General features: G+C 37.8%; 1 protein-coding gene across 1 annotated transcript; it reads left to right on the top strand.

Annotated features, from left to right (window-relative positions):
- The first annotated feature begins 124 nt into the window (after positions 1-124).
- LOC106585376 (ras-related protein Rab-27B) lies at positions 125-9700 on the top strand. Its single transcript, XM_014171513.3, has 6 exons — positions 125-604; positions 4304-4481; positions 7092-7177; positions 7300-7403; positions 8147-8270; positions 8706-9700. Exons 2-6 carry the CDS (start codon positions 4329-4331, stop codon positions 8890-8892), a joined length of 654 nt encoding a protein of 217 aa, XP_014026988.1. The 5' UTR covers positions 125-604; positions 4304-4328; the 3' UTR covers positions 8893-9700.
- Positions 9701-13123: the final 3423 nt, after the last annotated feature.

Raw genomic sequence — 13123 nt, 5'->3', positions numbered from 1 at the left:
AGTTTGCATTACATGTGAGCCTTAAAACGTGGATTTTTTTCAGTGAAATTCTGCTCCCTGGTGCACAATTCAGTGTCATATGATTGATTAATATACAGTATATCTAGTGTAGACCTTGTATAAAAATGATTTACATACAGTGGATGACACAGTACATGTTAACTCCACATGCCCCCCCACAAGTTGACTTCATAATTATGTCCTAAAACATACTTTTTAGACAGGAAAAACTCAGTTTTGAGTATTAGCCAAAGATTAGCCTACTTGTTGAGCTTCCAGAAGAGTACGCGGGAGAAGGGGCCTTTTAAGGGGTTTACAAAACTTCCAGTTGGCTGAGTTCCACTGAAATCAACAGCAGGACATTATTTGTGGACAGGGCCTCAATCCAGTTTTTCATTTTTTTTCTCCTGAGAAATACCAGAAAGCACAAGGTCTGTGAACACCACACTCTGTGGTTGTTGTTTTTTTAAAGCTGGAAACTCCTCCCTTATAGCATGTGAGAGGGGAAAAGGTTCAATCAACAGCATGTCTCCCCCCACTATGTGTTTACCAAGCACGGGTTGAGCTCCCTGAATGGAAGTTGGCAATACCTCCGGCTAAATCGGTAAGACTGAATTTGTTTTTGTCAAATCTTGGTAAAGTTAATCTAATTATTCAGCCGCATCAGTGTGTGGCATATTGGCTTAATCATCTTCAGGCATTTCATCAGGCATTGTGTTGTCTGTCACACTGTATTGTTGGGGGCTATATAATTGGCCTACATTTTCTGAAAAGGCTACGTGAGACTTTCCTTATGTGCATAATGGCCATTTATCATCATTAGAATTTGCATATTGATTGATTTGATTTTGTTCTATGGCTCTCAAATATTTCTGGCATTACAAACACATGCCACTGATAGAACTGGATCAAAAAGGGGCTGTGGTGGTGGGTGTGGCAGAGCACGTGGTATTGCATTTAGCAGAACATTTTTAGAGGTCCCCATCTTGGTGTTTTTTTGGTGTTGCAATTTTAGCATTTTTAAGCCAATTTCCTGCAATTCTCAGAAATCCTCCTCCGAGCATGCAATGTATGTATGTATGTATGTATGTATGTATGTATGTATGTATGTATGTATGTATGTTCGGAGGAGGAGGATTTCTGAGAATTGCAGGAAATTGTATATATATTTGTAGTTTTAAAGGATAATTGTGGCTCAGTTGGTAGAGCATGGTGTTTGCAACGCCAGGGTTGTGGGTTCGATTCCCACGGGGGACCAGTACGGAGAAAGAATGTTTGAAATGTATGCATTCACTACTGTAAGTCGCTCTGGATAAGAGCGTCTGCTAAATGATGAAAAATGTTTTTTTTTTTTAAAACAATTCCTGCAATTATATGCATTTTGCCATGGCGGATGCTGTGTTATTTTAGTCAAACTCAATAACTAAATCAATACTGTTAAATTCATTGTTTTTATAAATGTTCAATTCCCCTGACTGTTTAGCTTTTATTTTGGTGATTTGTTAGTTCTCAATTATTATATTATAAAACAATATACAGTGTATTCAGACCCCTTGACTTTTACCAATTTTGTTACGTTACAGCCTTATTCTAAAATGGATCAAATTTGTTTTTTTCACCATCAATCTACACACAATACCCCATAATGACAAAGCAAAAACTATTTTTCAGAAACTGATATCACATTTACATAAGTATTCAGGCCCTTTCACTCAGTACTTTGTTGAAGCACTTTTGGCAGCGATTACAGCCTCGAGTCTTCTTGGGTATGACACTACAAGCTTGGCACGCCAGTATTTGGAGTTTCTCCCATTCTCTGTAGATCCTCTCAAGCTCTGTCAGGTTGGATGGGGAGCGTCGCTGCACAGCTATTTTCAGGTCTCTCCAGAGATGTTCGATCGGGTTAAAATTCGTCCTCTGGCTGGGCACTCAAGGACATTCAGAGACTTGTCCTGAAGCCAATCCTGCATTGTCTTACTATGCTTAGGGTTGTTGTCCTGTTGGACGGTGAATTCAATTGATTGGACATGATTTGGAAAGTCACACACCTGTCTATATAAGGTCCCACAGTTTGCACTGCATGTCAGAGCAAAACCCAGCCATGAGGTCGAAGGAATTGTCCGCAGATCTCCGAGACAGGATTGTGTCGTGGCACAGATCTGGGGAAGGGTACCAAAACATTTCTGCAGCATTGACGGTCCCCAAGAACATAGTGGCCTCCATCATTCTTAAATGGAAGAAGTTTGGAACCACCAAGATTCTTCCTAGAGCTGGCCACCTGGCCAAACTGAGGGAGGAGAAGGGCCTTGGTCAGGGTGGTGACCAAGAACCATATGGTCACTCTGACAGAGCTCCAGAGTTCCTCTGTGGGGATGGGAGAACCTTCCAGAAGGACAACCATCTCTGCAGCACTCCACCAATCAGGCGGAAGCCACTCCTTAGTAAAAGGCACATGACAGCTCGCTTGGAGTTTGCCAAAAGGCACCTAAAGGACTCTCAGACCATGAGAAACAAGATTATCTGGTCTGATGAAACCAACATTCAACACTGGCCTGAATGAGGAAACCTGGCACCATCCCTACAGTGAAGAATGGTGGTGGCAGCATGTTTTCCAGCGGCAGGGACTTGTAGACTAGTCATAATTGAGGGAAAGATGAACGGAGCAAATATCTTTTTTATAATCCACACGGGAAATGTGTCAGTATTTAATATGGGCATCTCATTCCTTTTTCAGTGTTTAAGGAATCTGAGTCTCATGACGGGCCTCTTTTAAGTATGACACAGATTGGAAATAAACAAAACATTTGAAATAATCAAGAAGGTTGTGCTTTTAGACTGTTCTCAACTCTATAATGGGTCAATGGATGTCCATGATGGTAATGATGTAAAAATGTAAACATCCTTTTTGATATTTTCTTCCACTTGATCTTTCAGACTACACGATGCTTTGTCATTTCATTTCTCAAATAAAGAATTACCAGTGTAACTGAATAAGTTAGAGGAGCACAAGTTCTTTGTGCTCTTTTGTATTCTCTCAGAACTATTTGAGAGTATACTGTATGTAGACAATGAAAGAATTTCCTTGCATCAATAGAAGCCACATTTGAGTTTTCCTACAGCTCACACAAGACAGCCACTTGATTAATCATGTGAAAGCTGGGTCAAGTCATGTGCAAGCTCCTCTCTGATCAACTTTTAAAACATCTTTGGGATCGGTGTCCTGTCCATGGGATGGTTTGTAAGTCGCTCTGGATAAGAGCGTCTGCTAAATGACTTAAATGTAAATGTAATGGTTGCGCTAAAGTAGGATAATGCGATTAGCATGAGGTTGTAAGTAACAAGAACATTTCTCAGGACATAGTCATATCCAATATTGTCAGAAAGCTTAAATTCTTGTTAATCTAACTGCACTGTCCAATTTACAGTAGCTATTACAGTGAAAGAAGGCCATGCTATTGTTTGAGGAGAGTGCACAATTTTTAACATGAAAAGTTATTAATAAACTAATTAGGTACATTTGGGCAGTCTTGATACAACATTTTGAACAGAAATGCAATAGTTCATTGGTTCAGTCTAAAATGTTGCACATACACTGCTGCCATCTAGGGGCCAAATTCTAAATTGCACTTGGGCTGGAATAATACATGATGGCCTTTCTCTTGCATTTCAAAGATGATGGTACAATTCTTTTTTTTACAAAGTAACGTTTTTTTTCTTTGTATTATCTTTTACCAGATCTATTGTGTTATATTCCCTTACATTCCTTTCACATTTCCACAACCTTCAACGTGTTTCCTTTCAAATGGTACCAAGAATATGCATATCCTTGCTTCAGGGCCAGAGCTACAGGCAGTTAGATTTGGGTATGTCCTTTTCGGTGAAAATTGAAAAAAAAGGGGCGGAACCTTAAGCCCCTGTGATCATGAAGCCATTCACTGGGAATTTGAGCTATGTGTTCTGTTGGACCTGTGTTTGCCTGTTTTCTAAATGTTAAGGCAATTTGCAGTATATTGGCTATATTAACAGTACTGTAATTACATTGTATATTTATGACCATTTCCAAGTATATAATTAGGTAAGGGCACAAATCAAGCCTGCAATGTCCTCAGGAAGACCTGTATAGAATCTTCTGAAGTCCTGGCAATGTAATAGTGACTCAACTGTATTTATTGTTACTATAATAATGGTGAATGTACAACTATTTACAGTAATGTATGTAATGTAGTTGTGTTCTCTATGCAAAAGCATGTCACATGCAAGTAAGAATATGACCATAATATGGTACTTTTGTTTAATATTTTAGGGCAGGTTCAGCACGAGGCTGCACAATGACAGATTGGGATTATGACTTTCTGATCAAGCTCCTGTCGTTAGGGGATTCTGGAGTAGGGAAGACCACATTCCTCTACAGGTACACAGACAACAAGTTCAACCACAAGTTCACCACCACAGTGGGAATAGACTTCAGGGAAAAGAGAGTGGTGAGTCGTGATGCTTTACTTCACTGTGTAGCCCATGATGTTCATTTCCAAGATAAAATTCATTTTCAGTCATCCTTGCTCCACAACTTCCAATTTATGATAATGTGATTCTGCAAATCCAAAAGGTTGAACAGTTGATTGTTTTTTGCAAGGAATAGTAGGGTATCAACTCAAAAATAGCTGCAAGCAGCGATGACCCGGGGTCCAAGCCTTTCTCGCCTTCTCAAATATTATGCCTTATTTTACAAGTCATACATTTTAGTTCAGGTACAACACCAACAATCCCTCACTGTCTAGGGATGTCTATCTGAAACCGGCAATGGTGGGATTTGAACCTGGGCTGTCATGTATTACAAGTCGCAGGCACTAAACCTCTGACCACAACAAAAATGAGGGTCGAACACTGTGGAAGAGCATGAATGTATGTATGAATTGCAGGTTCCAGTCTTGACTCAATCTTGTAACACTAATATATGCCATTTAACAGGTCACTTTTATCCAAAGCAACTTGCGGTCATGCGTGCATTCATTCTTTCCATTTGAGTGGTCGTGAGAATCGAACCCATTATCCTGGCATTGCAACCGCCATGCTCTACCAAGGTAAAAATCTGTCGTTCTGCCCCTGAACAAGGCAGTTAACCCACTGTTCCAAGGCTGTCATTGTAAATAAGAATTTGCTCTTAACTGACTTGCCTAGTTAAATAAAGGTTAAAGTAAAACAAATACTGTAATGAACTGTACTGTGCTAAACTATGGTGTACTGTGGGGCTCAGTTGGTAGAGCAAAGCGCTTGCAATGCCAGGGTTGTGGGTTAGATTCCCACGGGGTACTAATATGAAAATGTATGCGTTCACTACTGTAAATTGCTCTGGATAAGAGTGTCTGCTAAATGACTAAAATGTACTGAACTTAACAGAACTATACACTACTCATGTTAACTCTATTGGATCTTATTTCTACTCATTTAAACTGGTCTTGCTTTGGTCGTGGTCTCGATCAACTGGTCCTTGGTCTGGGTGTTAGAAAGTCTAGTCTGGATCTAAAGGGTTCTGGTCCTGACTTCATCTCTGGTTCTCGCACCAATTTTATACTCTTGAATCCATAAGTATGCTTACATGCACACAATGGTGTGATTATTGTGGATAGTCAGATTAATATAATAATTTAATTCAAACGCGAACAAGCTTTGCAAGAAGAACGATTTCCCTAATAATGCTGTTTACATGGACACATCTGAAATCAGGCGTCCTGATGGCACTCTGATAATGCAGAAAATCGACATTCAAAATAAACATTCTACAACAGCGACCATGTTATTTTTGGGAAGCATATTTGATTCCGAGTTCGATCATGTAAAGTTTGTATGTGAAAACTATGTCTAAGACGCAAATATTCAGTTGTTCCGAACTCACTGATCTGCGCATATCAGATACACCGCTGGAATGCCGATTTTAAGGCGTTTACGTGACCTAATAATAAGAAAGAACGCTCAGATAACTAGGTGTTTTAATCGGTTGATGCAAACTTCGATTTTGACGTCATGCCGATTAAGATAAACAGAGTAAGGTGTTTACATGACTATTTCATAATCTGCCTACTGCCATAATCAGTTCAATATCGATGTATTAGTGTGCATGTAAACGTACTCCATGTCGATAGTGGACAAGTGCACACTTCAGGTAACATTGTAGAGTATTGAGATGAATGGCCAGGAGGGGGCTCTGTTCCCTCCAAGATTGACTTGAATTGTCAGGCCCGAGCTCACTGAACTTCATTGGCTCACAGCGGCCATGACGTTTAAGAAATCAACTTAATTTATGGAGAATATGACGTTATTGGTCTATAGATGCTGTACACCAAGATTCTGAGAAATCGGTTTAGCGGTGTCTGAGGAGTTGTTGAACATTTTGGGGAAAAAAATATTTTTCAAAATGTCAGATGATCTTCATAGTGATGTCATTGGTCCTAGAGGAAAATGTGTTTATTGGGTAAAGAGAAACCTTTGTACCCAACTCTGTGACAAGGTCAAATGAGTAGGCGGGGCTGACCTTTTGAAGTCAAGTTGTTTATAGCGCCACCATTTTAAAGAACACAAAAAAAGTATTATTGTTTTTATTTAACTAGACAAGTCAGTTTAGAACAAATTCTTGTTAATGACGACCTACCCCGGCCAAAGCTGGGCCAATTGTGCGCCGCCCTATGGGACTCCCAATCACGGCTGGATGTGATGCAGCCTTGATTTGAACCAGGTACTGTAATGATGCCTCTTGCACTGAAATGCAGTGACTTAGACCGCTGTGCCACTTGGGAGCCTGAATTGCACCATTTGGCCGAATTGCACCCGTATTAACCAGATGTATTTGTCCACCAACATACACCATCCCACCAAGTTTGGTCTCTATAGGTCTTACCATTTTAAGAGCTATAGTGCTCCAAAAATAGGATAATAATAATCCTAACAATTATAATAGGTTTCAAGCTCCTCCGGGGCTTGGAACCCTAATTAAAACAGTACGTTGGATTGGTAAAACAAATTCCAGAGCCAAAGAGTATGTCTTTGGTCCTAGCTCTTGATATGACACTTATTTGACATCTTTCTTATGTCTTCAGACGTATTTGGGGACTGGCTCTGATGGAACGACAGAGAAGACTTTTAAAGTGCACTTACAGCTCTGGGACACAGCAGGGCAGGAGAGGTAGGCCACATAAACAAGCAGACAGTACATTTTGTATCATTTGTAAGATGAGGTTTTCAATGATAGTCCACATCCATAGCTTTACCAGTATTTGAACATTGTTGTAATTGTATAAATTCCAGGTTCAGAAGTCTCACCACAGCCTTCTTCAGAGACGCCATGGGCTTCCTGCTCATGTTTGATCTAACCAATCAGCAGAGTTTTCTGAATGTCAGGAACTGGATGAGTATGTCTGTGAATCATCCATTTAGTACATCCTCTAAGAACCAGACCACATTAATCGGGTATTTCACTTTGTATTTGGCATTATCAGTGGTGTAAAGTACTTAAGTAAAAATAGTTTTTTTGGGGTATCTGTACTTTACTATTCATATTTTTGACAACTTTTACTTCACAACTTTCCTAAAGAAAATGATGTACTTTTCTTACTCCATACATTTTCCCTGACACCCAAAAGTACTCATCACATTTTTGAATGCTTAGCAGGATAGGATAATTGTCCAATTCCCACACTGATCAAAAGAACATCCTTTGTCATCTCTACTGCCTCTGATCTGGCGGACTCACTAAACACATGCTTCGTTTATAAATGATATCTGAGTGTTGGTTCGTGCCCCTGGCTATCCGTAATTATATATATATATATATTTATTTATTTTAATAGTGCCGTCTGGTTTGCTTAATATAAGGAATTATTTATACTTTAACTTTAGATATTTAAGTATATTTAAAACCAAATACTTTTATACTTTTACTCAAGTAGGATTTTACTGGGTAACTTTTCCTTTAGCTTGAGTCATTTTCTATTTAGATATCTTTACTTTTACTCAAGTATGATAATTGGGTACTTTTTCCACCACTGGGCATTATAGTAAATGATCTCGGTAGCAGGGTAGCTTGCTGTGATTCAAATACGAATTGACATATCCATAAATAACTGAAATGTTATGTCTTGCTATGATTGTTCAGGTCAGCTGCAGGCAAATGCCTATTGTGACAGTCCAGACATAGTATTAGTTGGCACCAAAGCAGACCTTAATGACCTGAGAGATGTACAAGGAAAACAAGCCAGAGACCTGGCGGACAGATATGGGTAAGTGAGATCAATACTTGCTTGCTCAGGACAAAATTCTGCTGCCTCTATGAAATCTGATCTGACCGTACAATGCAATAAAATGGCTGGCTAGTCCTCTTACCATTGGCACGGCTAACTTCTCCAGTGCCTTAACATAAACTGAGGTTGTTTGAGTTCATACCTTCAGCACCACTGTAAAGCATTTGTACCGATCCAGATCCAATGCTGGAAACAGGCTCACTATTTTAATACCTCTGTTAATTCACAAGGAAGGAATCAGTGAGCTACTACAAGCCAAGGTCTATGGATCTTCTTAAGCATCTTTAAACTAGAAATTACCCTATTAGAAATAAACCACAAGTTAACTGACCTTAATACATAAACCACAAGTTAACTGTTCTTTATCCATTCATTATAGTGTTCGGTATAATAAGTTACTCCTTTCCTCCTTAGTATCCCCTACTTTGAGACGAGTAGTGCCACAGGGGCTGAGGTGGACCAGGCAGTGACCACTCTGCTGGATCTGGTGATGAGACGCATGGAGCAGAGCACAGAGGGGCCTGCGTCAGAGGCTGCCAATGGGAGTGCTGCCACTAACGACCAGGCTGAAACCTCCACCAGCAGGAGGTGTGCCTGTTAGGATGTAGGGATGTCCATCCATTCAAATGTGTCACTATTGCATCAGGGGAGTATTATTACATTAGAAAGTTCAATTATCCCATACAGTATTTATAGGAAGTGTATTATCCTCTTATGCATTAATGTGTGTTTGTCTGGATTGATAACTGCCGCACTGTCAAGCTATTTATTCCCAACCTGGTCATCATTACCTGCTGAGTCTGTACATGTACTGTATGTTAATGATATGAAACGAGCAAAAGAACACACAATCTAATACTGTAAAATGATTCAAAGTAAATGAAAGCACCATGTGTATGTACATCTCAAACTGATATTTGCAATATGACTATGCTTTTTGTGATTCTAAATAGGTAAATACTAATTGGAAGTGTTTAAAAAAGGTTGTATATCAGAGATTTTTTTTTATTTTTATTTTATTTCACAGATTGAAGCATTGATGGAAGGAAAATACAGGCACATACATTTATCATTGACAATATATAATCCTAACAAATTATGCAACAACTCATTAACAATCATGGTTATTTCCTTATATGCGAATGAGAAAATGTATTATTCTGTTTCACAAACCGAGATAGCAAAGTGCATTACAGGATCCATGAGTTCTATATGACAAGGAGCACATTTGGTGTTTAGCTTGACTATTAGTGGAACAAAATTGTCATGCACATTGAATAAAGTATAGAAAATGTTTAGAGCCCATACATACTGTTAACCCAGACAAAAATTATTTGAATATGTTTTAATACGAAGTCTTCAGAGTAAATGCAGTCATTTTAAATAAAGTTAATGTCCGTTTTACCAATGATTGCCTTTTGACATGAAAATGTCTAGTTGCTTTGTCCTTATCGAAGAAATACATACAAGCACAAACTTTGGGTGATTTGCAATCCTATAGGAATTCAGGGGTTCTATCACTGGCATAGCAAAAAAAAAACGCAGCACACACCTGAGCTTTGGGGGGCCCCAAACCCCCGGAGGTCAGTCAAGCCACGCAGATGGTACTGAAAACATCATAAGCCATTAATAATTTTTTTATTACAGGAAATTAGTACTGCAAAATTTTCTCTCAGCCTCATGGCAGAATGTGTAGAATAGCAGGAAATTAGGTCATGGATTCTTGAAAGTCGGGGAAATCATTGTCCAGCACAAAAAGTTTTTTTTATAGTTGAAAAATAAGTGATTTTGTTGCATTCTTTGATCTAAAATGTACATTTAGCAAAATTATATAAGGAAAACCTTTTTGTGGGGGAATTTTCAATATACTTTCAATATTATTTGTTTCCATGTCTGCTCTATGCCTGGAAATGCCCTTGTCCCGGAGCAAAGGATTCCAATTTCAAACTCTCCCAAAAAGTGCTTAAAAAATAATGGATATTAATTGAAAATGTATTTTGTTTCTTTCAATAGCCCTCTGTGACTTTAAATAATATTTATCTCAAAACTTGTGTCTGGAGATTTGGTCAACTTTGACAGATTTGTCTAAAATCCAGAATTAATTAGGAATGAGCAGGGTCAGCTATACCATAAAGAACCCTTGTTTTAAGATGGTCATACCAAGGATCATTTAACTATTTGATTTAGAATTTTAGGATCCCTTAAGGCACGAGTGTGCAAAGCTGTCATCAAGGCAAAGGGTGGCTATTTGAAGAATCTCAAATATAACATATTTTGATTTGTTTAACACGTATGGTTACTATATGATTCCATATGTATTATTTCATAGTTTTGATCTCTTCACTATTATTCTACAATATAGAAAATAGTAAAAATAAAGAAAAACCCTTGAATGAGTAGGTGTTCTAAAACTTTTGACCTGAAGTGTGTGTGTATATATATATATATGTGTATATATGTGTATATATATATATATATATGTGTGTATATATGTGTGTATATATATGTATATATATATATATATATATATATATATATATATATATATATATATATGATGAAACATGGATAAACAGTCAAAACAATAAAAAGGAAGATTGTTCTGAAGTGTCTCCTATATCTGAGAGATAGATATGAGAAAGATCAGGAAACTATTTTTATTTAACCCCTTATTTTAGGCACTAAACTATCTCCATATATACAGTTCTTCCATAAAAAAATGTAACTGGTACCTGCTACTTTCAGACAAGTCTTGTGAGGCTTGTGGGCATCCCAGAGCAAACCAACCAACATGCATGTGTTTGTGAGAGATTCACCTTTCCATAGAGGGGTCATATTAGTGTGTAGCCCAAACTGTTTGGACGCTACAGACAGAAGTTGGCAGATCGACTGTACCATCTTCAGAGGAGTCCCATGATGCTTGTCGGGGTTTGAGCAAAACAGAGAACACCATTGTGTTTGTGACTCATCTTTCCATAGAGGGGTCATAATAATAGCCAATCCTTTCGGACACTACAGAGGTTTTTCTGAGAATATCAATTTTCGGGATATCTCATAGACTGACAAACACCGCTCTAGTTCTGCCACCTTTCACTGAAGATGTGGGAAGGTGACATCTCCGATTCGGTGGATTGAGATACAGCCCATGCAACAAAAAAAACTGTAGGGTTAAATACTTGTTGGACAATAATTGTACAAATGAAATGCCTTTTATGGTGTCAGATGGAGTTAAATCCAGTTAGTTGTATTTTATGAAAAAAATTATAATAATAGATTTTTCCTTTATATAGTACGCTAGCTGCTACTTTGGTTTATCAAAATGTATATTTCAAATGTTATTAATATTAAGACAAATAATTGTGAGGAAAAAGTTGAGGTTGTCCCATCTTTCAAGAATCCCTGAGCTCTAAAACAGCAACATTTTCACTCAGCCTCATGGAAAAATGTGTAAAACAGCATGAAATTAGCTATGAAACTTAGACCTTGTGGGGGGACCGCAAAACTGCGCTATGACACTGGGTTCTGTTGGTACCATTCCTTTTGAAAACAAAAGTGTTGGCACATACTAACACACACATTGGACATTTTTCTCTAAGGAAATGTGGGGGAGAATAAATTCCCTTCCTTCATGTGAGCAGTACTATAGTCTTCTTTGGTAATGATCAGGACATGGAAGCAGTCAAAGGAAGACATTCATGGAGGCACAAACAGTATAATTCACCAACAGAACCTATTAGATGAGATTGAAAAGACAAATATACCACACAACTATCCAAGCGTTTTCTATGTCAGGAAATCATTTGTCGACACATCAAATAAAAAACCTCCATCGAATGAAAGATATTGTTGTACATCATTGCCATACTTAAGCCAACATTTCAAATCACGTTACATTCAGATAAATGAACATGTCTAGTTTTAATGGGCATTCGTTGGTATATTTACTTATATGAAATAAACATTCTAAGAGGGAAAATCGAATTACATTTCAAATCTAATCTACATAATCAGGGTATGGACTAAGAGTAAAGTACTACCTAACAAACTAATGGCACATTTGTATCATATATTTGTATTATAATAATGACGGAAAACAAATTGGTATGTTCTAAAATACTTCTGTGGGCATAAATGATCCATTTAAGACTGAAGAACTTGAAAAGAACCAGTGATCTGGTTCATGAGGATAGTAAATCTGAACTCATAAGCAGGGTCACCACCTTCCCAACGAGTGCATGTGCTGTGAGTCATGTGGCTATCATGTGGTACCGTTTGAGCAAAGTCGTTGTACAGACATCAATGGTTAAATACTGAAAATGTCCAATCCATACCCAATCCTCTAACATAGTGGAGCTTGACTTGATATTTTTCATATAACATTTTGCTGAGAAGAGTAAAGATAATCTAGAGATATAAAAAATAAAGTTACATTAGTTCTTTCATTGTCAGAAAGGTAAAACAAATAATTTTGGTCCCAGTGGTTTGATAGGAATTTATGCTTTAAAACAACTTTCATACAAAGTTTCTGGTGATATTTCAATTAAAATATCAGCACAAATACAAATAATAACAAAAAACACCCTTATCCCCTCGAAACATAATCTCCTTCAAAGTAGCTAACATTTGTTAGTCTCTTACATGCAATGCGATTCAATAGTGTGTCATGCTCTTTGTACAAGATGCTATAATTATTCATCAAAACATGAATATCTGGTTAAAAAGTAAAGTCTATGTGGTAGAATGCAAAACGTTTCCCAGTGTTGCTACATGGATCATAACAATAGTGATGTGTTATTGACTAAAGATAGGAAGTAGTGTTCATTTGAGGTGGT

This window comes from Salmo salar, chromosome 24 (genome assembly GCF_965601325.2).
Source record: "Salmo salar chromosome 24, fSalSal1, whole genome shotgun sequence".
NCBI classification, from domain to species: Eukaryota; Metazoa; Chordata; class Actinopteri; order Salmoniformes; family Salmonidae; genus Salmo; species Salmo salar.
This window is presented reverse-complemented; position numbering and strand designations above follow the sequence as displayed.